This window comes from Neoarius graeffei, chromosome 4 (genome assembly GCF_027579695.1).
Source record: "Neoarius graeffei isolate fNeoGra1 chromosome 4, fNeoGra1.pri, whole genome shotgun sequence".
Classification (NCBI taxonomy): Eukaryota; Metazoa; Chordata; class Actinopteri; order Siluriformes; family Ariidae; genus Neoarius; species Neoarius graeffei.
Window position 1 is genome coordinate 67,508,555 of NC_083572.1, and position 26,607 is coordinate 67,535,161.

A 26,607-nucleotide genomic window follows, 5' to 3' on the forward strand; every position below is an offset into this window, starting at 1 on the left:
CGGCTCCACCCCAGCAGGCCCGCCGCATCCGCGGTGCCCTCCCGTTTCTCCCTTCTGTGTCTGTCTCTCCCCCACCTCAGGTGAGTGAGCCCCAGAACACCGGTGCAGAGGGAAAGCCCGGGCCGGTTTGCTGGCGTTGTGGGGAGCCGGGCCACCTTCAACAACAGTGCACAGCAATGGAAGTGGGCACGGTGGTTCGGATCCACGACGCGCCAGAGGCCGCCCTCGATCAGGCCGGAGCGTATCGCATACCGGTGAGTATCCAAGGGGCTACATATCAGGCATTGGTGGATTCGGGTTGTAATCAGACCTCAATTCGCCAAAGCCTGGTTCAAAACGAGGCATTGGGGGAAGCACAGGGGGTGAAGGTGTTGTGTGTGCACGGGGATATTCACAGCTACCCTTTGGTGTTGGTCCACATTTTCTTCAGAGGGGAAAAATTAAAGTGAAGGCGGCGGTTAATCCTCGCCTTACCCACTCTTTGATTTTGGGGACTGATTGGCCGGGATTTCAGGGGTTAATGACACGCTTAGTAAAGAGTGGGTCCTGCCATTTGACAGGGGGAGGTCCCGGTGTCACTTTGGCGGGAGCAGCTGTCACAGAGCCGTCTACGTCATCTCTGCGTCAGAGTGAGGAGCCGCCGGCTCCTCCTCTCTCTATTGGGGAATCCCTCGCGAATTTCCCATTAGAACAATCGCGAGACGAGACTCTGCGACACGTGTTTGACCAAGTGAGAGTAATCGATGGTCAAACGCTCCCGCCGAACGCCACCCCGTCCTTCCCCTATTTCTCTATTATGAAGGATAGATTATACCGAGTGACGCAGGACACTCAGACGAAAGAGCGAGTCACGCAGCTTTTAATTCCAAAGAGCCGCCAGGAATTGGTATTCCAGGCGGCTCACTTTAATCCCATGGCTGGACACTTAGGGCAGGATAAAACACTCGCCCGAATAATGGCCCGATTCTATTGGCCGGGGATTCGCGGCGATGTCTGTAGGTGGTGTACGGCGTGCCGCGTAACGCCAGTTAGTAAATCCAGCGGCCATTCCAAAAGCGCCTTTGCGCCCTCTACCGTTAATCGAGGCCCCGTTCGAAAGAATTGGGATGGATCTCGTCGGGCCATTAGATTGGTCAACACGAGGGTACCGCTTTATATTAGTTCTAGTGGACTATGCAACGCGATACCCGGAAGCAGTGCCTCTTCGCAATATCTCAGCACGCAGTATTGCGGAGGCACTCTTCCGTGTCATGTCCTGAGTTGGAATCCCGAAAGAGATTCTGACTGATCAAGGCACTACGTTTATGTCACGAACACTGCACGAACTGTATGGGTTATTAGGTATTAAGCCGATCCGCACCAGCGTGCATCACCCACAAACGGACGGTTTAGTGGAACGGTTTAATCGCACCCTTAAAAACATAATTTAAAAAATTTGTAAGTGAGGACGCGCGTAACTGGGATAAATGGCTTGAACCCTTGCTCTTTGCAGTGCGAGAGGTCCCCCAAGCCTCCACAGGGTTCTCCCCATTTGAATTATTATATGGGTGTAAGCCGCGCGGCATTTTAGATGTGCTGCGAGAAAATTAGGAGGAGGGACCTTCACCAAGCAAAAACGAAATTCAATACGTTATGGACCTGCGCGCAAAACTCCACACGCTCACCCACCTAACTCAGGAGGATTTGCGGCAGGCCCAGGAACGGCAAGCCCGCCTGTACAACAAGGGTATGCGCCTTAGAGAGTTCACTCCGGGAGATAAGGTACTCGTACTGTTGCCCACGTCGAGCTCCAAATTGATCGCCAAGTGGCAAGGACCCTTTGAGGTCACACGGCGAGTCGGGGACGTCGACTATGAGGTGAGGCGAACAGACAGAGGTGGGGCGCTACAGATTTACCATCTCAATCTGCTTAAACTCTGGAATGAGGAGGTCCCTGTGGCGTTGGTGTCGGTGGTTCCGGAGAAGGCGGAGCTGGGGCCGGAGGTTCAAAAATGGACATTGGCATCACGTACCTCTCCGGTCCCCTGTGGAGACCACCTCTCCCCGACCCAACTCACGGAGGTCGCCCAGTTGCAGGCCGAGTTTTCGGATGTGTTCTCGCCCCTGCCCAGTCGCACTAACCTCATAGAGCACCACATAGAGACGCCCCCGGGGGTGGTAGTGCGTAGCCGCCCTTACAGGCTACCCGAACACAAAAAAAAGGTGGTTCGGGAAGAACTTCAGACCGTGCTCGAAATGGGCATCGTCGAGGAGTCCCACAGTGACTGCAGCAGCCCGGTGGTCTTGGTACCCAAGGCCAACGGGTCGGTCCGGTTCTGTGTGGACTATAGAAAAGTCAACGCAGTGTCTAAATTCGACGCATACCCAATGCCTCGTATTGATGAGTTGCTCGATCGACTAGGCACGGCTCGCTTTTATTCGACACTGGATTTGACGAAAGGATATTGGCAGATCCCCTTGACTCCACTATCCCGAGAAAAAACGGCCTTTTCCACACCATTTGGGTTACACCAATTCGTCACACTTCCGTTTGGGCTGTTTGGGGCGTCCGCTACATTTCAGCGGCTGATGGACCGGGTCCTCCGCCCCCACGCCACCTATGCAGCCGCCTATCTTGATGACATCATCATATATAGTAATGACTGGCCGAGGCATCTGGAACACCTAAGGGCCGTCCTTAGGTCGCTGAGGCGAGCGGGTCTCACAGCCAACCCAAAGAAGTGTGCGATTGGGCGGGTGGAAGTATGGTATCTGGGCTTCCACTTGGGCAACGGGCAGGTGCGTCCCCAAATTAACAAGACCGCAGCAATTGCGGCCTGCCCGAGGCCCAAGACCAAAAAGGGGGTGAGACAGTTCCTGGGGCTGGCTGGCTATTATCGTAGGTTTATACCTAATTATTCGGACGTCACCAGCCCGCTGACTGATCTCACTAAAAAGGGGGCACCAGATCCGGTCCATTGGACGGAGCAATGCCAGCGGGCTTTCTCTGAGGTAAAGGCTGCACTGTGTGGGGGGCCACTATTACACTCCCCTGACTTTTCTCTCCCTTTTGTGTTGCAGACCGACACGTCGGACAGAGGGCTGGGGGCGGTTTTGTCCCAGGAGGTGGAGGGGGAGGACCGCCCTGTCCTGTACATTAGCAGGAAGCTGTCAGTGCGTGAGGGGCGCTACAGCACAATTGAAAAAGAATGTCTAGCGATCAAGTGGGTGGTCCTCGCCCTCCGTTACTATCTGCTGGGGCACCCTTTCACCCTCTGTTCGGACCACGCGCCCCTCCAGTGGCTCCACCGCATGAAGGATGCCAACTCGCGGATCACCCGTTGGTATCTGGCGCTCCAACCCTTTAATTTCAAGGTGGTCCACAGGCCGGGGGCACAGATGGCCGTGGCGGACTTCCTCTCCCGTCAATGGGGGGGGGGGGGGGGGGGGGGAGTCGGCTGCGGGCCGGACGGCTGCCCGGCCTGAGTCGGGCAGTGGGGGTATGTGGCAGCGGGGGCGTGGTCAAGCGCCGGTCTGTGACAGGAGGGCGGAGTCAGGGAAGGTGAGTGGCAGAATCACTACACCTGAGAGCAATTAACCTGTTTGTGTGTCTCCCCAGTGACCGCACCCTATTTAAGGAGAGAGAGCGAGAGCAGAGGGAGCTCTCTCCACAACCAGATGCCTGGAATGTGTGTGCTTGAGAGTGAAAGTTATAAATAAAGTGAAAGTTATAAATAAAAGAGTTGTGCGAACTCAGTCTCTGTCCTGCTGTCCTCTGTGCTCCACCCACACGTAGCGAACCTTACAATGACTTATAGCCAACTCGGTCATCAGTTCATGTACAACTCGATGCCGTGTAATAATTGTTAAATATTCTTATACAGTGCCATGAAAAAGTCTTTCCTGATTTCTTCACTTTTTGCATTTGTCACACTTAATTGTTTCAGAGCTTCATAAAAAGTTCATGAGTAAACAACAACAACAAAAAAACAGTTTTAAATGATCATTTCTATCCAGCGCCAACTTGCCCTTTGTAAAAAAGGTTTTGCTCACTTAGATACTCAGTCAACCAATTAACAGAATTTGGTTGGTAATTGGGTTCAGTTCGACTAGACACACAGAGACTAGTGTGAAATAGGCTAAAAGGTCTCAACATGCTACAATCAAAAGACATTTTGGCAGAGATGAGAAAGAAAAAGTTATTGAAATATATCAGTCTAAAATAAATTACAAAGTAATTCCTAAGTCTCTGGGACTCCAGCAAACCACAGTGAGAGCCACTGTTTCCAAATGTAAAAAATTTGGAATCGTTCCAGTAATGGCCGGCCTGAAATATTCCTCCAAGGGTGCATCAATGACTCATCCAGGAAATCATTGCCCTATCATCTGAAGATCACGAGTTCAAATCTCTATAATGCCACAGTAGGGAGGTCAATAGAGCAAAACTAGGCTGTGCTCTCAGGGAGGAAGATGTGAAATAGGCGGCATCTGAATATGCATACTTACATTTTATTATTATCATCATTATTACACAAAAAAAGTAGTATGTAGAGTAAACGAATACTCAGTAGGCATTTAAAGGTAGACTGATTTTCAGATTTAGGTCATTAAAAGAATTTTCCCCTGACACCCAATTATTTTGTTTAGTGGACCGAAAGCTATTGACTTCGAATCACAGACTTCCAGTTTTATTAGGCTTTTTTTTAAAAATAGAACAATTGATGAATTTAGGGCCATGTGGCTCTAAATTCTCCGCTATTATTTCTTGCTTCACCATGGCGCAATCCAAGAGACTGTCATGCATCACATGATGGGCTTTCCCTGTTCGTGCAAGGCGTCGTGGGATACAAATTTGAAACGGGAAAGGAAAACGCGAATGAAACATGGAAGACCGGCTACAGCAACGGAAAGTGAGAAGAAAAGATGTTATGTCATGAAGGAAAAGAAATGCAGGACCAAACTAATAAATATCGGCGGTCAGGGAGCACCTCGGTGTGATCAGCTGTTCATTTAGTGACAGAATTAAAATTTCTTCTAGGGGACAAATAAAGTGTTTTGAATTGAATTGAATTGAATTGAATTGAATAAAAATGTTACTGTCAGTGCACGGTTAAGGTAAACCTGTAGATGGCAGTAATGCAACACTGGATGCCAGCTGCCGTAAAATCCAAGAGAAGAAGATACTGAAGTAAACTTGTACATGTGCACACTGGACTTCCTCTGTCTGCTTGACTGCGTAAAGCGAGTGATTTCATGCACATTATTTGCTAAGGAATCCCCTCAAATTAAATAACTTCCCAGCCACATAATGGCCTGGGTTTTTTTTTTTAGATATTACAGAAATAAACATATCACAATGACCAAATTTCAGAGGGAACTAAATTTCACCAGTTTTATGAAATCGAAAGGCCGTCTACTTTTAATAGTAGTCAAACGGCACCTGGATTATCTACTACATCCGTAGAATGTAAACATACCACACTATGCTACACTACACTATCCTGAAGAAGAATTCCCCCAGGAGAAACAGAAAGAAGATGGCTGTCTGAAGCGAAGCCAGCTGCCACTTCTGAAGTCTACCTCTGAGTGGCTCAAAAGAAACGAAATGAAGGGTTAGGAGTGGCCTAGTCAAAGTCTTGACTTGAAACTCATTGAGATGCTGGGGTAGGACCTTAAACAGGCAGTTCATGCCATGTTTGAAAGCGTAGTTTAGCTGAATTAAAGCAATTCTACGAAGAGGAGTGGACCAAAAGTTTTATACAGCAATGTGAAAGACTGATCTCTTGTTATCAAGGCATTTGGTTGCAGCTGTTGCTCTAGTTAGTGTTTGGTTTGGTCGCAGCTCTTGCTGCTGAAAGTAGCACAACCAGTTATTAAGTTAAGGGGCAGTTACTTTTTCACATGGGTAATATAGGTGTTACATAACCTTTTTCTTTCAATCAATGAAATGATCGTTTTTAAACTGTCTTGCGTTTCATTTTGTATGAGGATTTGAAACCATTTATTGTGACAAACTAATGTGTGTATGGGGCAAATACTTTTTCATGGCACTGATGTGAGATCCTACTTGACTGGTGTGGCAGCAGGGGAATGATTGAGCGTCAGCCATGGGTGGTGAAGCGTCAGGTAGAACCAGCAGGTAACACATGAGGAGTTTCACCCGTATTTGATTACAGGCAATTTACGGTATGTGTGTCTCTTGTTCTTGCAGAGAGAAGCGGTAACTAGACAGACAGAGAGCTGAGCAATCCAGCGCCAGGTGTGTGTGCGCGTGTGTTTGCCTTGAGAGCAAAATAAAGTTGCTGAAAAGTGAACTTGAAACGAAAAATAAAACACACCAAGTTGTCGAGCCTTTCTCCCACTTCTTTATTTCCCAAGAGCCGCGAGAGTGTTACAACTGCCCATGTGAATTGACTGGTTTTAATACAAACTTTAATGACTCGAACAATAATTAGACCAATAAATAAAGATAACTTGAAACTAATAACTTTAATAAAAATGTGTTCTTTGAGTTGAAAATTCAGGAAGAAACCGTTTATGGCTCCAATAAATAGCCTCATATTATTATGTGTGTATAAATAATGAGGTGAATATTTATAAATCTGTTCTGACCGAATCTATACACTCACATTTATTTTCAAAGTTAAAAAAAAATTAATAATAATAATCGTTTAAGAAGCTCTGCTTTAGTGTTACTAACCTCCAGATTTACGGCTCCAGGGACAATGTTCTGTAAGTTGAACCAGCACACAGGGCAAGTTATGAGTATTCAGCATCCTCGTGAGAACACTCAAACTCAAACTGCATCGAACACAACAATAAGAAGTATCGTCATTAAACAGCCTTTAGCACTAAAGTTTGAGCAAATTCTGTTACATATTCTTCTGAACAAGCCTTAAAGCAATACGTCTCGCACCTCTCGACATGGTCCGTAATGTAGCGGAGCACAGACAGAGCCTTGAGGGAGATATTAAATTCTAACATTGTGCTCTGAGTTTGCAGATCCTGTAACAGATAACCATAAAGATATTAAAGTATTGGAGAATAAATAGATTTCAGTTCCACATTTCTGGAGTGTGAAATATCCAGAATCTTGATACAAGCCACGTTTCAAAACAATTCCTACTCATAGTATTGTACGGTAAAGGGTGCTGTATAAGTAAGGAATAATTCATCTCAAAGAAAGAAAGAAAGAAAGAAAGAAAGAAAGAAAGAAAGAAAGAAAGAACAACTTTATTCATCACACACTTGTGAAACTTCCTCTCTGCATTTAACCCATCTGAAGCAGTGAACACACACATGCACACACACGTGAGCAATGAGCACACACACATACTCAGAGCAGTGGGCAGCCATGCTAACAGTGCCCGGGGAGCAGTTGGGCGCCTCGCTCAAGGCCGTCCCATATTAATCTAACCGCATGTCTTTGGACTGTAGGGGAAACCGGAGCACCCAGAGGAAACCCACACAGACACGGGGAGAACATGCAAACTCCACACAGAAAGGCCCTCCTCGGCTGCTGGGTTCGAACCCAGAACCTTCTTGCTGTGAGGCGACCATGCTAACCACTACACCACCGTGCCGCCCGTTAATCAACCAACTTGTATATAATCATGGCTAAGATTCAGAAAAATTCAAATTATTTTCAGTAACACCACTTTTGGTCCTTTACCTGTACAGAATTCATATCTGAGACCTCTGCATGTGAGCTTCTGTCTTCAGTGGGAATTTCTCCCCGAGCACAGCGCCCTGCCAGTAGAGTCAGTTTACGATGACAATAATCGACAAGGTCCACAACAGCATCCTCTGCTGCCTCACATGATTCCTGCAACATCCCAAACCTTAACATTCACAGCTTCATATCTATTTTACTTTGAGTAACCATGTTTTATACAACAGAATATGTTGAAATCAAGTTTGGTCAACAACATGCATTAGTTCTCTTTAAATTTTGCTACATGTCTCTAACATTTAAATAATAAAAAAATAAGAGCCATCCCGAACCCCCCCGACCCAAATGAAATAAACTCATAATAATCTCTTAATAAAAATCAATTAACAGTTCTATGAAACATTTATTCAAACAAATAAAAACAGTATATCTATGTGGTTCTTTTATGAAAAGTACAAATCATTTGAATTTATTCTATCCACATTCACTGGATATGAGCAATCGCATGCTCTGATTGGCTACTCTACGACTAGTATATCAGCTCATATACCGTGAGGAGAGAAAAACAAAATGGCAGCGTACATCAAGTCAGATATATCACTTTGTTATCAAGTATTTAAAAGAAACAGAAATAGCTAAAAGAATATATTCCCCCCCCCATATTTCCTGTTCCACACTCCAGCCCAGTCAGTGGTGGTAATGCACCTTTAAAGTAAATTTGCCAACCACCAAAAAAACCCTAAAGAAGAAAATGGCAGTGTGCGCTACTGAACCAACCGAGGATGAAATAAAAACTCTACTCGAAAATAAAACCTCAAAAAATACAAAAAAAGCAACAAAATATGGAATGAAAGTATTTCATGGTAAGAACATATATTTTTTTATTTTTCAAAAAGTATTATTTTAGCATTTTCACAAATTGCTACTGTCATTTCGCCAGTTTGTTTACATTCTAAGTGGAAATTATTTTGTCAGACGTTTTGTAGAAAGTTTTTATTGATTGAATTTGCAACAAATAAAAATAAAAATGCTTTGTTTCTCAAAATCCAGTGAATGTGGATAGAATAAAAGTTATTCCACTCAATCTCATCGTACATGGCTTATAGCCAACTCGGTGCTACGCACCTCATCAGCTCATGTACAACTCGATTTTGTGGAATAACTTAAATATTATGTAAGGGATAATGTACACACGCCGGTCATTATCATGAAATAAACTCTGACAGGGTGATGCAGGACCCCCGATGCAAAGAGAAGGGCTCTTGAATCACCCTGAAGGGGTTTATTTAAATAATATTGGCTGGCATTGAGTGGTATAATCAGATATATTCCAGCTATATGATATTGAACAGATATATTCAGCCAGCATGCTACTGAATGAGTTGAAGACGAGTTCAGTATCATGCTTGCTGAATAGAATATATCTGATATACCACAAAAAAAGCCAGCCAATATCATTATTTATTATACATACACATTCCTTTCAAGTGTTCAATACGTCTTTCTCATCTCATCTCATTATCTCTAGCCGCTTTATCCTGTTCTACAGGGTCGCAGGCAAGCTGGAGCCTATCCCAGCTGACTACGGGCGAAAGGCGGGGTACACCCTGGACAAGTCGCCAGGTCATCACAGGGCTTCAATACGTCTTTCTTTTTCAAAACTCTCTCAAAATCATCCATATTTAATGAAACAAACCTGGTGGCCATGTTTGTTTACAAATTGTCACCGTCGCTCGCTAGCGTGGAAGTTTTACATCTCTGACATGTGACATCATGTTGTCTTGCCAACCATGCAATATCGTAAACCATATTCAACACTCATTCTCCATTGGGTAGAGTGATGTAATACACATAGGATAAGCAATATGCTAACAATATTGCATGCTATCAAACCAAATGAATGAAACCTGCTAGAAGGGAATAGAATACTTGTTTTTATTTCATCGAAAAAGTGTCCTGGATGTATAATAATTTGTAATAATGACTATACATTATTCTGCTTATTACACAGCTGCTTGCTAAAGAATTCAATAATGTGAGACAAAATATTGATTTAAAAATGATTTTATGGCTTTAAAATGATTTTAATGGTGTGGTCCATAGCAATGGTCTGTTACACACAGCAACAGCGAGTTATACAGAAATAACTGACCATAGAATGCTAAATCAAGAATCAAGTATTCAAATGAGCTGTGTAATAATTTTACTTAGTTCTCCGACACTTAGTTTACTTACACTATGTTCAGACTGCAACCTGAAACGACCCATATCCGATTTGTTGTGAAATCCGATTTTTTTGTTAGGCCTTTCACATTACCAATTATATGAGACTTGTATGCGATCTCCAATATGAACGGAAAACGACCCAAAAGTGTCCCGCATGCGCAAATTGACACGTAATAAGCACATTGTGTGCTGTGTGTGTGAGTGAGTGAGTCTCTGTGTGAGAGGTTGTGTGTGTGTGTGTGTGTGTGTGTGTGTGTGTGTGTGTGTGTGTGTGTGTGTGTGAGAATGAGAGTGTCTCTGCGTGAGAGAGAGAGAGAGAGAGAGAGAGAGAGAGAGAGAGAGTGTGTGTGTGTGTGTGAGAGAGAGAGAGAGAGAGAGAGAGAGAGAGAGTGTCTCTGTGTGAGAGAGAGTGTGTGTGTGAGTGAGTGGGGCCGTGGCAGCAACCTCCGTTGATTGATTGATTGATTGATTGAAGTGCGCATGCTCTCTACATAAACACTGTCTAGTGCAGACATCCCAAGTCTCCCGGAAGTTCCAGGAGTCTCCCGCATATTGATAGCGGCTCCCTGATGCCCGCAAATTGGAGAATATCTCCCGGAATCTAGAGCAAGTGAGCAAGCACGTGCACGCGAAACATTAATGTCTGCATCGCGCATATGACGGAGTGCACGAGGGAGTGTGAGAGACTGTGTGTGCCTGTTCATGTAGCGCATTATGTCATTGTTGTTGTTTTCCACCAAAGAGGCGGGATTAGCCAACGCAGAATAGTGACGTTTGTCTCTTGCTGATGACGTGTAGGTTGCATGAATGCGACCTGTCCGGTCAGACTGCAGTCGCATGTGAAAATAACGGATATGAATCGGAATTAGGACCACATATCCAAGCGGCCTGGGTCGCATGTGAAAAAATCGGATCTGTGTCGTTCAGATTGTCAATAACAAATCGGATACAGGTCGCATATGGGCAAAAAAATCGGATATGGGTCGTTTAAGTCTGATGAAATGGAACAAACGAAAAAACAAAACAAAACACTGTGCTTACTTTATGGTAGAAGATAGTCTCCAACAGATTTATGATTGTAGCTTCATGGTGAATCTGAGGACATTGAAAAATATATTATTTATTTATTTATTTATTCATTTTAATGTGAAATTTTTCATTTCAAAAGTTTGGAACTGTGCACATACCACCATGTACAGTGGAAAGGTACTCTTTGGGTTGAAGTCCTGAAGCTTGCAGAGGATAGGGAACACTTTCTGCTTCCAAACTTCAATCAGTATCATTCCATGAACCAGTGTGGGAATCTGCACATGACACATTCTCCATATATCATTCATCTGAATTTGTCTTATTCATAATAAATATTACTCTCCAGCTGTAACTATTACAGAGACTCAGAACAGCCAATGCACTTGAGTTACCTTTCCAAGTGACACAAAAAGGTCTTTGATAAACTCCTCTTGATTAGCGCTGGCATGAAGAATCGCTTGCATATTGAGTTTCTCAATGTATTCATGCTGCTGAAACCACCTATTGAACAGAACATGTTTAGCATATAAGAAGCTACATAGCAAAAGACAGTCTTGTTACAGTCAGACTGTTTGTGAAGGGTTGTGTGTACACACACTGCCCCAACAAACTACATGAAACTGCAACATTTTGAACAGTAGCTGGCAATCCCTAAATCTTCTGGTTAATCAAAAAATGTGTACTTCAAAACATGTATCGTGATGGGTCAAATTCTAAAAAAAAAAGTTTAATTATTATTTCCTTAAGTCTCCGCAATTTTTTGGTAAATTAAATATCACTTCATATTATTCCTCCATTCATCATTTTCTGTCTAGATTTATTTCTTAACGTCTGCCTTTTTTCCAGAACTCCAGCTAACAAGTTATCTGTTTGCCATTTTCTTTAATTTCTTAATACAAGAATAGATACAGGTCTAAAATGACTATCAAAGCATTGGGAATAGTACTACCAAATTCAGCTAATATATAGTTTCATTAGAAATATGGGAATGGTAAAATACCTTGGCTGTACTTGCTTTGTTAGCACTATGTTTCTTAAAGTGAGGTCAAGGGACACCCTGGGTCTATGAAGCTGTAATTTAATTTATTCATTACATTCTACTGCTTATCCATTGCAGGTGAGCTGGAACCAATCCCAGCTGACTTTGGACAAGAGGTGGGGTACACCGGGTCACCACAGAGAGACAGACAGCCATTCACACTCAGGGATAATTTAGAGTAGCCAGTTGACCTAATCCACGTCTTCGGACTTTGGAAGGAAACTCACACAGACACGAGGACAACATGCAAACTCCACATGGAAAAGCTCCAGTCGACCAGGAGGTGCGAACCTAGAACCTCCATGGTGTGAGGCAACAGTGCTAACCACTGCACTGCCATGCTTCCCATCTGTAATTTTTTAAATCATTATTTACAGTGGTGTAAATCACAGCCCACCATTATCAAAACTGTTATATTTATTATAGTAGGTATGTGTCGATCTCTGCGATTTGCGGCTTCCGTCTTGGTTCTCATCTCATCTCATTATCTCTAGCCGCTTTATCCTGTTCTACAGGGTCGCAGGCAAGCTGGAGCCTATCCCAGCTGACTACGGGCGAAAGGCGGGGTACACCCTGGACAAGTCGCCAGGTCATCACAGGGCTGACACAGACAACCATTCACACTCACATTCACACCTACGGTCAATTTAGAGTCACCAGTTAACCTAACCTGCATGTCTTTGGACTGTGGGGGAAACTGGAGCATCTGTAGGAAACCCACGCGGACATGCAAACTCCGCACAGAAAGGCCCTCACCGGCCACGGGGCTCAAACCCGGACATTCTTGCTGTGAGGCGACAGCGCTAACCACTACACCACCGTGCCATCCCGTCTTGGTTCTGTGAGCCACAATTATCATTTCCTAGTTCAGGCCATTCCCAGAAGAACTGCTGGCTTGATTTATGGAATTCCAAGGATTCTGACCAATGACATCATCAGAAAAAAACACAACCACTTTTTTTAGTTCCAGTTTCAACCACTGTGATTGTGAGTTCGTTTGCTTTTTGGGTCATAAACTCTCAGCATTTTTGCTGACAGTGACTAAAATCAGTCTTTAAACTGTACAGACTTTTAGCTTCTACAGAGGCACCATCAGGTGACCCCCAGAGCAACAGTAACTACACCGCCATGACAGGGGGCATGCTTGCAGTACTTCATTCAGACAAGTTAGTTGTTACTGATCAGTATGGGAAGGTTTTGTTGTGTTTTTGGATGTGCAAATCATTTTGAACGAAACAAAGACATCAGATTTTTTAATTTACCAAAAGTAATTCCTCATCAGGTGGAAAAAAAACTAGAGAAATTTCTAAACGTAGAAGGGAAACTGAACACGTAACAAGATAATGCTTAGTGTAATATTCTGCTGAAGTACTAATACTCAAACAGCTAAGGAAGCAAACCAACCATATAAATGAGCTGAAAAAAAGAAAAAACCCCCCCGCCTCCAACGGCTAACTCCAGGCTAGACAGTACACAGCCTAGGTTGGTCTAAACTCAATACACAATTACAGTGGTTTACAAATTTCATCCTCCAGCACCTGGACTCCCCAGGAACCTATGCTAAGATCCTGTTTGTGGATTTCAGTTCCGCCTTGAACACGATCATCCCGGCTCTTCTGCAGGACAAGCTCTCCCAGCTGAGCATGCCTGACTCCACCTGCAGGTGGATCACTGACTTCCTGTCTGACAGGAAACAGCACATGAAGCTGGGGAAACACGTCTTGGACTCCTGAACCATCAGCACCGGATCCCCCCCAAGGCTGCATCCTTTCTCTTCTACTCTTCTCCCTGTACACCAACAGCTGCACCTCAAGTCATCAGTCTGTCAAGCTCCTAAAGTTCATAGACGACACCACCCTCATTGGACTCATCTTTGATGAGAATGAGTCTGCCTACAGGTAGGAGATTGACCATCTAGTGTCCTGGTGCAGGCAGAACAACTTGGAGCTCAATGCTCTAAAGACAGTGGCGATTACTGTAGACTTCAGGAGGAGCTCTGCCACACCCTCCCCCATCACCATGTTTGACTCCCCAGTAACCTCTGTGACGTATTTCCGCTTCCTGGGCACTACAATCACTCGGGACCTCAAGTTGGAGATGAATACCTGCTCTCTCACCAAGAAAGCACATGCTCTTCCTGTAGCAGTTGAAGAAGTTCGATTTGCCAAAGACAATGATGGTGCAGTTTTACACCACCATCATTGAGTCTATCCTCACCTCCTGCATCACCGTCTAGTACACTGCTGCCTCTGCCAGGGACAAGGGCAGACTGCAGCGCATCATTCACTCTGCTGAGAAGACAACTGGCTGCAACCTTCTATCTCTTCAGGGCCTGTACGAGTCCAGGACCCTGAGGAGAGCAGAAAGGATTGTGGCCGACCCCTCTTACCCTGGAAACAAACTTTCTGAAATCACTCCCCTCTGGTAGGAGGTTATGGTCCATTAGAACCAAAACCTCACACCATAAGATCAGCTTTTCCCCCACTGCAGCTGACTCTAACCTCACACTCTCATTCTGTAACATTAAACTGCATATCACGGGTAAATTCAGGAGCAAGATCAAGAGCAACTCATTATCTCTAGCCGCTTTATCCTGTTCTACAGGGTCGCAGGCAAGCCGGAGCCTATCCCAGCTGTCATGACCACTTAGCTCAAAGCAGGCACAACATAAAAGGAGACCACACCGTTTGTTCAGGTTAACCCGTACTTTATTAATATATAAATTCTAGGGATAAATAAAAAAGAATAAAAGAAAGAAACCTGCTCCCGTCGGCCCGTGCAGGGCCTCCACGTAGCAGGACAACAAACACAACCAAACCCCAAAGCCAGCAGCCAGCTCTCGAATGCCAATTTTGGGCCCGTATTTGAACTTCCTGGCCTTGTCTAGCACAGGTGTTGCAGTACTAGACAGCTCCCCCTTCAGACTGGAGGGAGAGAAACAGCCAAGTTCAAGTTTACTATTCAAAAGGGGCAGTGCGCACCCCCAGCATGGCCACGCTGGGCGTGACATCACTCCCCCCAAAAGACAGAGACCCATATAAGGGACTCTGTTCACCCTACAAACTACAGTATAATATAACTAGTATAATATAACTATAACTAAAGCCAAATCTACCAAAAACATAAAGGAATTACCAGTTACCATTTACTCAACCATTTTTAACCATTTCTTTTCACAACTTTGTTTTACCATTACCACTTTTTTTTTATTAGTTATTTATTTTTACACCCACCCCAACACAAAAACACATCAAAAGTAGTGACCTCCCCCCCCCGAAAATCGAAAACCCTGCCCCACACATGCTTTCCACCCAGCACGTCCCGGCACCTGGACAGCGATTTAAGGGCAAAAAACAGAGGAGCAAAGAGAAGATTACGGAGAAGAGACCACCCTACCAACAGGCATCAGGAGCCCGAGACAGCGCGTCAGCGATCACATTGTCAGACCCCTTAATGTGCCGTATTGACAGGTTATAAGGCTGCAGAAATAGAGCCCAACGCTCTATTTCTGCAGGGTTATATTCTTTTACCCGAATGCCTTTTGGGTTGCGCAACGCCCCCTCCACTTTCCAACGCCTCATGAATCAGGTGGTGGGGGGACTGGAGGGGTGCGCTGTGTATCTCGATGATGTTGTGTGTTATTCAGAGACGTGGGAAGATCATCTCCTCCGCGTTCGTTTGCTGTTTGAGCGGTTTGTGGCAGCCACTCTCACAGTTAATTTAGCCAAGTGTGAATTTGCGCAGGCTACAGTAGTCTATCTTGGCCGAGTGGTCGGTCAGGGTGAAGTCCGGCCTATAAGGGCAAAAGTACTGGCCATTGATGGTTTTCCTCGTCCTGTGACCAAAAAAAGAGTTAATGCGGTTTTTGGGCATGATAGGCTATTATAGGAACTTTTGCCAGAATTTCTCTTCTGTTGTTGCACCACTGACTGATTTGTTAAAAAGTTCAGTGCAGTTTGTTTGGACATCTGATTGTCAACATGCATTTGACAATGCTAAATTGCTTTTGACTTCTGCTCCTGTCCTGTCTGCACCTAGGTTAGAGGACCCTTTCCAGCTTCAGGTCGATGCTAGCCAGGTAGGGGCTGGAGCAGTCCTCCTCCAGAAGGAGGAGACTGGGATAGATAGACCTGTTTGTTATTTTTCTAAAAAATTTAACTGTCACCAACTTAATTACTCTACTATTGAAAAGGAGGCCCTGGCTCTAATATGGGCGCTCCAACATTTTGATGTTTATGTTGGTGGTGGAGTGCATCCGGTGGTGGTCTTCTCTGACCACAATCCTCTTACCTTTTTGTCCTCCCTGCAGAATGCTAACCAGCGCCTAATGCGTTGGGCTCTATTTCTGCAGCCTTATAACCTGTCAATACGGCACATTAAGGGGTCTGACAATGTGATCGCTGACGCACTGTCTCGGGCTCCTGATGCCTGTTGGTAGGGTGGTCTCTTCTCCGTAATCTTCTCTTTGCTCCTCTGTTTTTTGCCCTTAAATCGCTGTCCAGGCGCCGGGACGTGCTGGGTGGAAAGCATGTGTGGGGCAGGGTTTTCAATTTTCGGGGGGGAGGTCACTACTTTTGATGTGTTTTTGTGTTGGGGTGGGTGTAAAAATAAATTTTAAAAAAAAGTGGTAATGGTAAAACAAAATTGTGAAAAGAAATGGTTAAAAATGGTTAAGAGTAAATGGTAACTGGTAATTCCTTTATGTTTTTGGTAGATTTGGCTTTAGTTATAGTTAATACTGTAGTTGTAGGGTGAACAGAGTCCCTTATATGGGTCTCTGTCTTTTGGGGGGGGAGTGATGTCACGCCCAGCGTGGCCATGCTGGGGGTGCGCACTGCCCCTTTTGAATAGTAAACTTGAACTTGGCTGTTTCTCTCCCTCCAGTCTGAAGGGGGAGCTGTCTAGTACTGCAACACCTGTGCTAGACAAGGCCAGGAAGTTCAAATACGGGCCCAAAATTGGCATTCGAGAGCTGGCTGCTGGCTTTGGGGTTTGGTTGTGTTTATTATCCTGCTACGTGGAGGCCCTGCACGGGCCGACGGGAGCAGGTTCCTTTCTTTTATTCTTTTTTATTTATCCCTAGAATTTATATATTAATAAAGTACGGGTTAACCTGAACAAACGGTGTGGTCTCCTTTTATGTTGTGCCTGCTTTGAGCTAAGTGGTCATGACATATGGGGGCTCGTGCCAAAACCTTATTTGATTGGAAGTGGCTTATCACCTTTCGGTGGTAATACTGTGTGTAATTGTTGGGGATTTGCATCGTTTTGAGAATTCAGGTTAAATTGTCTTAGGATAATTGGAATTTGGTATTGTTTTCCCTTTGAGTATATTTTTGGATAATACATTGTTTTAAATTTGGGAGCGTTTTTGTTTATTTCTTTGATTATTAATTTGGAGTGGTGAGGTGCGTTGTGCTTGCGCTTCTGGATGACATATTGCGGAGTTATCCATTTCCCCAATTAGAACGCATTGGCGTTTGGGTTAGCTGCTGTGTCACTGAAGCCTGAGCGAGGGCACCGCCTTGGAAATCCGTCTGGAGTGACGTTTTGTCAGGACGGCACGGATCCAACGGTATCGGTGAGTAAATGATCCTTGCTCTTGGGCTTAGTGTGAAGACAGGTTAGTTAGTGGGGGGTAAATGTTTAGGGTGAAACTCCATTGTCATCCTGTGGTGCGAGTGGCAGTTCGCTTCGCCCAGTAAACGTTTCAGTTGTCTTAATTGTTAATTGGGTAAGTAGTTTACTTTTGTTTGGAATTAGTTTTATTTGTTTGGGAGCCAGCTTTGGTATTTGTTTAAGCCAGTTGCATTAGAGTAGTTGTGGCCGTGTGGTCATTTGTTTATTGGTATTCGATTGTGGATTATTGCGAGAAGATGAGCACTCTCGAAAAGTTTTTGGAATCTCCTTCCGAGATTTTGTTTGTGGCGCTGACCAAAGATCAGTTGAATAGTGTGGCCGATCACTAGGACATTCAGTTATCAAAGGCAGCGTTAAAAAAGGAAGATTTAGTTCGGGAGGTCCGTGCTGGGTTAGTAGAGATGCAGGTGCTTCCTGACAGGCCCAGGGGACACCCGAAAATGAGTGACTCCGACTCTAGTGAGCAGACTCCGCCTATAGCAAGTTTGTCTTTGTCGTATGACCAGCAAGTCCAAATTTTACAACTGCAGCATGATTTTAAGATGAAGCAAATGAAATTGGAGGCTGAAATTATGCGAGACAAACTTGACCAAGAGCTTGAGAGTAGACGTTTGGAGAAAGAAAAGGAACGCGAGTTTGAGATGGAGAGGCTTAGGCTTGAGCGCATGAGACTGCAGCTGGTAGCAGAGGGCAAACTCGGCAATGCTGCGCCCGCTCCTCAGTCGTTGGCCAGCATGATAAAGTTTCTCCCTAAGTTTAATGAGCGTGATCCCGATGGTTTTTTTCCTTATTTGAAAACATCGCCTCTGAACAAAGATGGAGTGACAATGATAAAACCTTATTGTTGCAGACTTTGTTGATTGGCCGTGGGCAACAGTCACTTGTTGCCTTGCCTGTATCAGAGAGAAGTGTACCAGTCTGTTAAGAAGGCCGTGTTGAAATCTTACGAGCTCATACCTGAGGCGTACAGACAGCGTTTTCGATCTTGGAAAAAATCTGACAAGCAGACTTATTCAGAGTGGGTCGGAGACTTGTCTAGTTTTTTCCACCGTTGGCTTACGGCCGAAAATGTGAATTCATTTGAAGAGCTCTGTAATTTGATAATATTGGAACAGTTTAAAAATACTTTGCCTGACAGAATTACAACTTATCTTAACGAAAATAAGGCTAACATTCCATCTGAAGCTGCAATTCTAGCAGATAATTTCTCTCTCACGCATACAATTCCATCTTCCAAAATGTTGGAGCGCCCATATAAGAGCCAGGGCCTCCTTTTCAATAGTAGAGTAATTAAGTTGGTGACAGTTAAATTTTTTAGAAAAATAAACAGGTCTATCTATCCCAGTCTCATCCTTCTGGAGGAGGACTGCTCCAGCCCCTACCTGGCTAGCATCGACCTGAAGCTGGAAAGGGTCCTCTAACCTAGGTGCAGACAGGACAGGAGCAGAAGTCAAAAGCAATTTAGCATTGTCAAATGCACGTTGACAATCAGATGTCCAAACAAACTGCACTGAACTTTTTAACAAATCAGTCAGTGGTGCAACAACAGAAGAGAAATTCTGGCAAAAGTTCCTATAATAGCCTATCATGCCCAAAAACCGCATTAACTCTTTTTTTCGTCACAGGACGAGGAAAACCATCAATGGCCAGTACTTTTGCCCTTATAGGCCGGACTTCACCCTGACCGACCACTCGGCCAAGATAGACTACTGTAGCCTGCGCAAATTCACACTTGGCTAAATTAACTGTGAGAGTGGCTGCCACAAACCGCTCAAACAGCAAACGAACTCGGAGGAGATGATCTTCCCACGTCTCTGAATAACACACAACATCATCGAGATACACAGTGCACCCCTCCAGTCCCCCCACCACCTGATTCATGAGGCGTTGGAAAGTGGAGGGGGCGTTGCGCAACCCAAAAGGCATTCGGGTATAAGAATATAACCCATTCGGTGTCACAAACGCAGAGATCTCCTGAGCTCTGGGAGTGAGAGGCACCTGATAGTAACCTTTAAGAAGGTCAAATTTACTAACGTATCGAGCTGCACCCACCTGATCAACACAGTCTTCAATACGGGGTAAAGGATACGAATCGGGTTTTGTAACCACATTAACCTTTCTGTAATCCGTACAAAACTTGTATGTGCTGTCGGGTTTCTTAACCAGCAGACACGGAGACGACCAACTGGAACTAGACGGAACAGCCAGACCATTATCTAGAAGATATTGCACACTATCATCTAGGCACTTACGTTTGTCAGGGCCAACACGATAAAACCTCTGACGAACCGGCTCTGCATCACCAACCTGTAAGTCATGTGTAACCCATGACGTACAGGAGGGAACATCTGAAAACAAAGAAGAAAACTCTAAAATTAATGTCTTTAACTGATCTCTTTGTTGAGGCTCTATATGACCCAGGACCACATCCAACTGAGCCAACATCTCAGAATTATTTAAATGAGCATGTAATACTTCATCATCAGGGCCCTTCATGTCATCATCTACCTCAGAAACCATTGCAGACCCAACTACACCAACAGACACCTCTGTTGCGGTACCAGCTGGATGAACAGATGCATAATATGGCTTGAGGAGGTTAACGTGACAATTGTGTTGCACACCTACGTTCGGGCGTGGCAACCAAATAATTCGTTTCAGAGACCTGTCGAACTACATTGTACGGTCCAGAAAACTTGGCAGCAAAAGGAGAACCAGGAATTGGCAACAATGCCAGAACCTGATCGCCTGGGCTGAAAACACGAGTTTGAGCCCTACGATCATAATACTTTTTCATTTTTATCTGAGCTGCAGTTAAATTATCATTGGCCATTTTACAGGCCAAAAGCAACCTGCGTCGAAAACCACACACATAATCAGACAAAGACTTTGGCAATTCTGAAGGATCAAAATCACTGGACAAAACAGACAAAGGGGTTCGAACTTGATGACCAAAAACTAACTCGTTAGGACTAAAACCAGTGCTCTCCTGCACTACTGCTCTAGCTGCCAGCAATAGCCAAGGTAGTCCATCTTCCCAATCCCGACCCATCTCCACACAGTACGCACGCATCAGAGACTTCAAGGTAGCATGGAAACGTTCCAAAGCTCCTTGGCTTTGTGCATGATATGCACTGCTCAAATTATGTTGTATGTGGAGCTGTTTCAAGGCTGCTACAAAGGTCTTCGACGTGAAATTTGAGCCACGGTCACTTTGAATGACATTAGGAAGGCCAAACACAGAAATAAACTGAGATAGAGATTTAAAAATCGACTTTGTAGTTATAGATCTTAATGCATATACAGCAGGGTATCGAGTGGCTTGACACATTACTGTAAACAAATAAATACATCCAGACTTAGACTGAGGCAACGGTCCTACACAATCAATAATCAGATGCTGAAAAGGTGTACAAAGAGAGGGGATTGGCTTCAAAGGCACAGGCTTAATAACATTTGGTTTGCCAGCAACCTGACAAACATGACAGGCCTGAACAAACTTAGCTACATCTTTCTTTATCCGGGGCCAATAAAAATGCTGCAGCAGGTGATTATAGGTTTTCCTTACTCCAAAATGACCTGCTGCTTCCCCATGAGCTGCACGTAGCACAAGCTCTCTAAACTTTTCCGGCATCACCACCTGAAAGATCTGTTCTCTCACAACAGAATCTCCCCTAGGTGACCACCGTCTCAGCAATAAGCCATTTTTAACAAAATAACTGTGGTCCAAATCATCAACATCACGTTCAACCAAATCAAAATATTTGTTTAAGCCTGCATCCTCTCTCTGAGCTTCAACAATGTCAGACTGCAACAAAGGGGCCGGTAATTTTGGAACAAACACATGAGCAGGCAAGACCTTAGATACATCAGATGGCTTGGCATCACGTGCGCACGCCATGGCACGCGTCACCGCACAAGCCGTGAACACATCAGGGAAATCTTTTTGACTACTGTCCACTTCACCAGATTGGACAGCCTTAGTCATAACTACTGGTGAAGGTGAAACCTGTTTAGGGAAAAAACAGTCACGTGCCAAATTATTCCCTACAATTACATGTATTCCCTCTATAGGCAATGAAGGACGAACAGCAATGACTACTTCACCATCCACAAAACCAGAAAAAAGTTGAATTTTATGCAATGGCACGGGAATAGACTGCAAACCAATTCCTTTCACTAACACAACATTCCCCGTGTCCGATACAGAGGAGAATGGCAACACAGACTGACAAACAAAACTCTCTGAAGCGCCTGTATCGCGCAGGATTTTCACTGGAATACGTTGGGAATCACCCACCAGTGAAACGAATCCATCAGAGACAAAAGGTGTATATTCAACTAAACTAGGTACAACAAAATCAGATGTAGTCATTGACGTATCAATTGAGGCTGTGCACTGACCCCGATCAAATTTTTTCACGGGCGCTCTTCTTGAACTCCGCTTAGACCGTGCAGGTACAGACGCGGCACAGAGACCAACCTTGCCCGCATCATTTTTCCCTTTATCATGGTCTAACAGGGCAATTCAACTTCCAATGACCCTGACCAAAACAATAATTACAGTCCTTTTTAGGATCAAACCCAGGTGGCTTCCTAGGTAACACTACATTGCTATTGGTATTGGCATCCACTCTAACACCGGTAGGACGCACCCCCCTGCGATTTGTGTCAGAACTAAAAACACGAGATGGAATTTTATGCGTGAGAGAAATTATCTGCTAGAATTGCAGCTTCAGATGGAATGTTAGCCTTATTTTCGTTAAGATAAGTTGTAATTCTGTCAGGCAAAGTATTTTTAAACTGTTCCAATATTATCAAATTACAGAACTCCAAATGAATTCACATTTTCGGCCGTAAGCCAACGGTGGAAAAAACTAGACAAGTCTCCGACCCACTCTGAATAAGGCCGAATCCCATTTCACCCCTTGGCCCAACCCCTTGGCCCTTCCCCTCCATTTTGCGCGTTCACGTGAAGGGGTAGGGGTATCCCAATCCCAGTTAACGCGGACGGGTAGGGGAAGGGGTAAGGCTTCTGTACCCCTCCAAACGGAGATTTTCCTGGAGCTGACTCCGAACGAAGGGGTTTGGCCCAATCCCAATTCTAATTTCTACCCCTCCCCCTTCCCCTTGAAACTGAGCTACAAGGGATAGGGCTTGAAATTCAACCCCTACGTATTGGGATAGCCCTTCAGTCTGCTTGTCAGATTTTTCCCAAGATCGAAAACGCTGTCTGTACGCCTCAGGTATGAGCTCGTAAGATTTCAACACGGCCTTCTTAACAGACTGGTACACTTCTCTCTGATACAGGCAAGGCAACAAATGACTGTTGCCCACGGCCAATCAACAAAGTCTGCAACAATAAGGTTTTATCATTGTCACTCCATCTTTGTTCAGAGGCGATGTTTTCAAATAAGGGAAAAAAAACATCGGGATCACGCTCATTAAACTTAGGGAGAAACTTTATCATGCTGGCCAACGACTGAGGAGCGGGCGCAGCATTGCCGAGTTTGCCCTCTGCTACCAGCTGCAGTCTCATGCGCTCAAGCCTAAGCCTCTCCATCTCAAACTCGCGTTCCTTTTCTTTCTCCAAACGTCTACTCTCAAGCTCTTGGTCAAGTTTGTCTCGCATAATTTCAGCCTCCAATTTCATTTGCTTCATCTTAAAATCATGCTGCAGTTGTAAAATTTGGACTTGCTGGTCATACGACAAAGACAAACTTGCTATAGGCGGAGTCTGCTCACTAGAGTCGGAGTCACTCATTTTCGGGTGTCCCCTGGGCCTGTCAGGAAGCACCTGCATCTCTACTAACCCAGCACGGACCTCCCGAACTAAATCTTCCTTTTTTAACGCTGCCTTTGATAATTGAATGTCATAGTGATCGGCCACACTATTCAACTGATCTTTGGTCAGCGCCACAAACAAAATCTCGGAAGGAGATTCCAAAAACTTTTCTACAGTGCTCATCTTCTCGCAATAATCCACAATCGAATACCAATAAACAAATGACCACACGGCCACAACTACTCTAATGCAACTGGCTTAAACAAATACCAAAGCTGGCTCTCAAACAAATAAAACTAATTCCAAACAAAAGTAAACTACTTACTTAACTACAACAATTAAGACAACTGAAACGTTTACTGGGCGAAGCGAACTGCCACTCGCACCACAGGATGACAATGGAGTTTCACCCTAAACATTTACCCCCCACTAACTAACCTGTCTTCACACTAAGCCCAAGAGCAAGGATCATTTACTCACCGATACCGTTGGATCCGTGCCGTCCTGACAAAACGCCACTCCAGACGGATTTCCAAGGCGGTGCCCTCGCTCAGGCTTCAGTGACACAGCAGCTAACCCAAACGCCAACGCGTTCTAATTGGGGAAATGGATAACTCCGCAATATGTCATCCAGAAGCGCAAGCACAACGCACCTCGCCACTCCAAATTAATAATCAAAGAAATAAACAAAAATGCTCCCAAATTTAAAACAATGTATTATCCAAAAATATACTCAAAAGGAAAACAATACCAAACTCCAATTATCCTAAGACAATTTAACCTGAATTCTCAAAACGATGCAAATCCCCAACAATTACACACAGTATTACCACCGAAAGGTGATAAGCCACTTCCAATCAAATAAGGTTTTGGCACGAGCCCCCATATGTCATGACCACTTAGCTCAAAGCAGGCACAACATAAAAGGAGACCACACCGTTTGTTCAGGTTAACCCGTACTTTATTAATATATAAATTGTAGGGATAAATAAAAAAGAATAAAAGAAAGGAACCTGCTCCCCTCGGCCCGTGCAGGGCCTCCACGTAGCAGGACAACAAACACAACCAAACCCCAAAGCCAGCAGCCAGCTCTCGAATGCCAATTTTGGGCCCGTATTTGAACTTCCTGCCCTTGTCTAGCACAGGTGTTGCAGTACTAGACAGCTCCCCCTTCAGACTGGAGGGAGAGAAACAGCCAAGTTCAAGTTTACTATTCAAAAGGGGCAGTGCGCACCCCCAGCATGGCCACGGTGGGCGTGACACAGCTGACTACGGGCGAAAGGCGGGGTACACCCTGGACAAGTCGCCAGGTCATCACAGGGCTGACACATAGACACAGACAACCATTCACACTCACATTCACACCTACGGTCAATTTAGAGTCACCAGTTAACCTAACCTGTATGTCTTTGGACTGTGGGGGAAACCGGAGCACCCGGACACGGGGAGAACATGCAAACTCCACACAGAAAGGCCCTCGCTGGCCACAGGGCTCGAACCCGGACCTTCTTGCTGTGAGGCGACAGCGCTAACCACTACACCACCGTGCTGCCCCAAGATCAATGTAATTTTCCTATTTTATATTACATTTTGGTCAAATATCTGTCACATTTTGCATTTTGTGCAATTTTTTAAACTTGCGCAATACCAGAAAAATTCAGCTGAAATCAAGCCATTTGAGGCGAATTGGTCCGCCTCTGAAAAAACTTGGCATTTGGATTTCCCGGCAAACATTGATTTTCGTGACGTCGCGTGCGGGACACCTCCCTCTGAATCCTACGTCAGTGCTGGTTTGTTTATGAGAAAACGACCTGGTGGTTTTCTGCAAATTTCTTCGTTATCACGTAATTATTAAAATGGTTAACAGATGTATCATAGGAGGGTGTAGCAACACCAATCTTGATGGGATAAGTATTCATCGTTTTCCAAAAGACCGGACAATGAGAGAGAAATGGGAGCGCTTGGTCTACACAGGCTGTGCACTGAAACTGCCACAGCCTGCTGGCGCTTCCGCAGGTGACGTCACGAATCTGGCTCCAGACTCCCTTGGGATTTTTCCAGACACGTTTTATTTTATTTTTTTCTGTTGTAGACAGATGGCCTTGCGCAAAATTACCCTTCTGGATGAGTGTGTAAAGGGACATACTTTCATATAAAAAAAAAAACCCGAAATTGGTCCAGAATATGCACTTTAATGCACTTTGTGTCTGAATTGCTATTTTGTACATTTCATGATCATGGCATGCATCTTCATTCTGTGACCCTTACTGCACATTCGGGCACACACACTTTAGTTTGCCTGTTTGTTTAATCCACTGCACATATTCTCTTGTTCTTGCACATTCATGTCATGACTTCTTCATCTTCATCCTGTGACCTGTTTTTGCACATCCTGGGGCATAGTGTACAGGTTGGACTCCAAAACAACTCATGCACATACTCCTGAAATATGTCTATTTTTCATATTTGTGTCTTTTATATTCTTTTTTTTATTCTATTTGTATTATTACTTTTGTCGATTTTTTAATTCTTTTATCTGAACTGTTCAAGCACCAATCACCAAAGCAAATTCCCTGTATGGGAGAACATACCTGGCAATAAACTCGGTTCTGATTCTCATTCTGAATGATTTTTACGCAGTGTGTAGAAACACAGATATTCAAGGTTTAAGTAAAACAGTCAAATACAGGCGAAAATGATCCATTTCCCCCTTTCGCACAAGGGGTTAAACCGCGACTGTTTGCTCTCAGAGTTCGTCCTTGACGACGGTTGTCAAGGAGGGTGACTAAAGCTAAAGCTCACCTGGGACCCCCAACATCTCGCAGTGCCACTCTCTCCAAACTTTGGATGTAACCTTCAGCCTCTCCGTGTACAAGCAGGGAGTCCATTACTGCTGCTTAATGGGTAGTGTAGGATTACAGAGGTACTGAATGAACTAGCTTAGAGTTCTGCTTTTGTTCACCACAGAAAACGGATCTGCTTTCCCCAGCAAGCGGCGAAGCTCCGTTACTATGGCAACGAGTACCCCCCCCCCCACACACACACGAGCCATTCACACGTTGAAAGGGGCGGACGATTCCTGTTTTCTCCCCCAAATTTCGATACAATATTCAGTAATACTAAGACTGGTGTGTTATTTCTTCAGTAAGCATTTATAAACATGGATATAAAAATATAATTAATATTTTTTCGCGGTCCAAATCCTGCGCTCTGATTGGCTGTTCACAACAACAACAA

At 44.6% G+C, this 26,607-nt stretch overlaps 1 protein-coding gene across 1 annotated transcript in view; it reads right to left on the reverse strand.

Moving 5' to 3' along the window:
• zmynd10 (zinc finger, MYND-type containing 10) overlaps positions 1-26,258 on the reverse strand; it is a 47,819-nt gene extending 21,561 nt beyond the window's left edge. The window contains exons 1-7 of the mRNA XM_060919512.1: positions 26,173-26,258; positions 11,299-11,407; positions 11,065-11,181; positions 10,919-10,972; positions 7,652-7,804; positions 6,896-6,984; positions 6,680-6,780 (exon numbers count right to left, since the gene is read on the reverse strand). Coding sequence (XP_060775495.1) covers positions 6,680-6,780; positions 6,896-6,984; positions 7,652-7,804; positions 10,919-10,972; positions 11,065-11,181; positions 11,299-11,407; positions 26,173-26,258 — 709 coding nt within the window. The remainder of the gene's footprint in view (positions 1-6,679; positions 6,781-6,895; positions 6,985-7,651; positions 7,805-10,918; positions 10,973-11,064; positions 11,182-11,298; positions 11,408-26,172) is intronic.
• Positions 26,259-26,607: the final 349 nt, after the last annotated feature.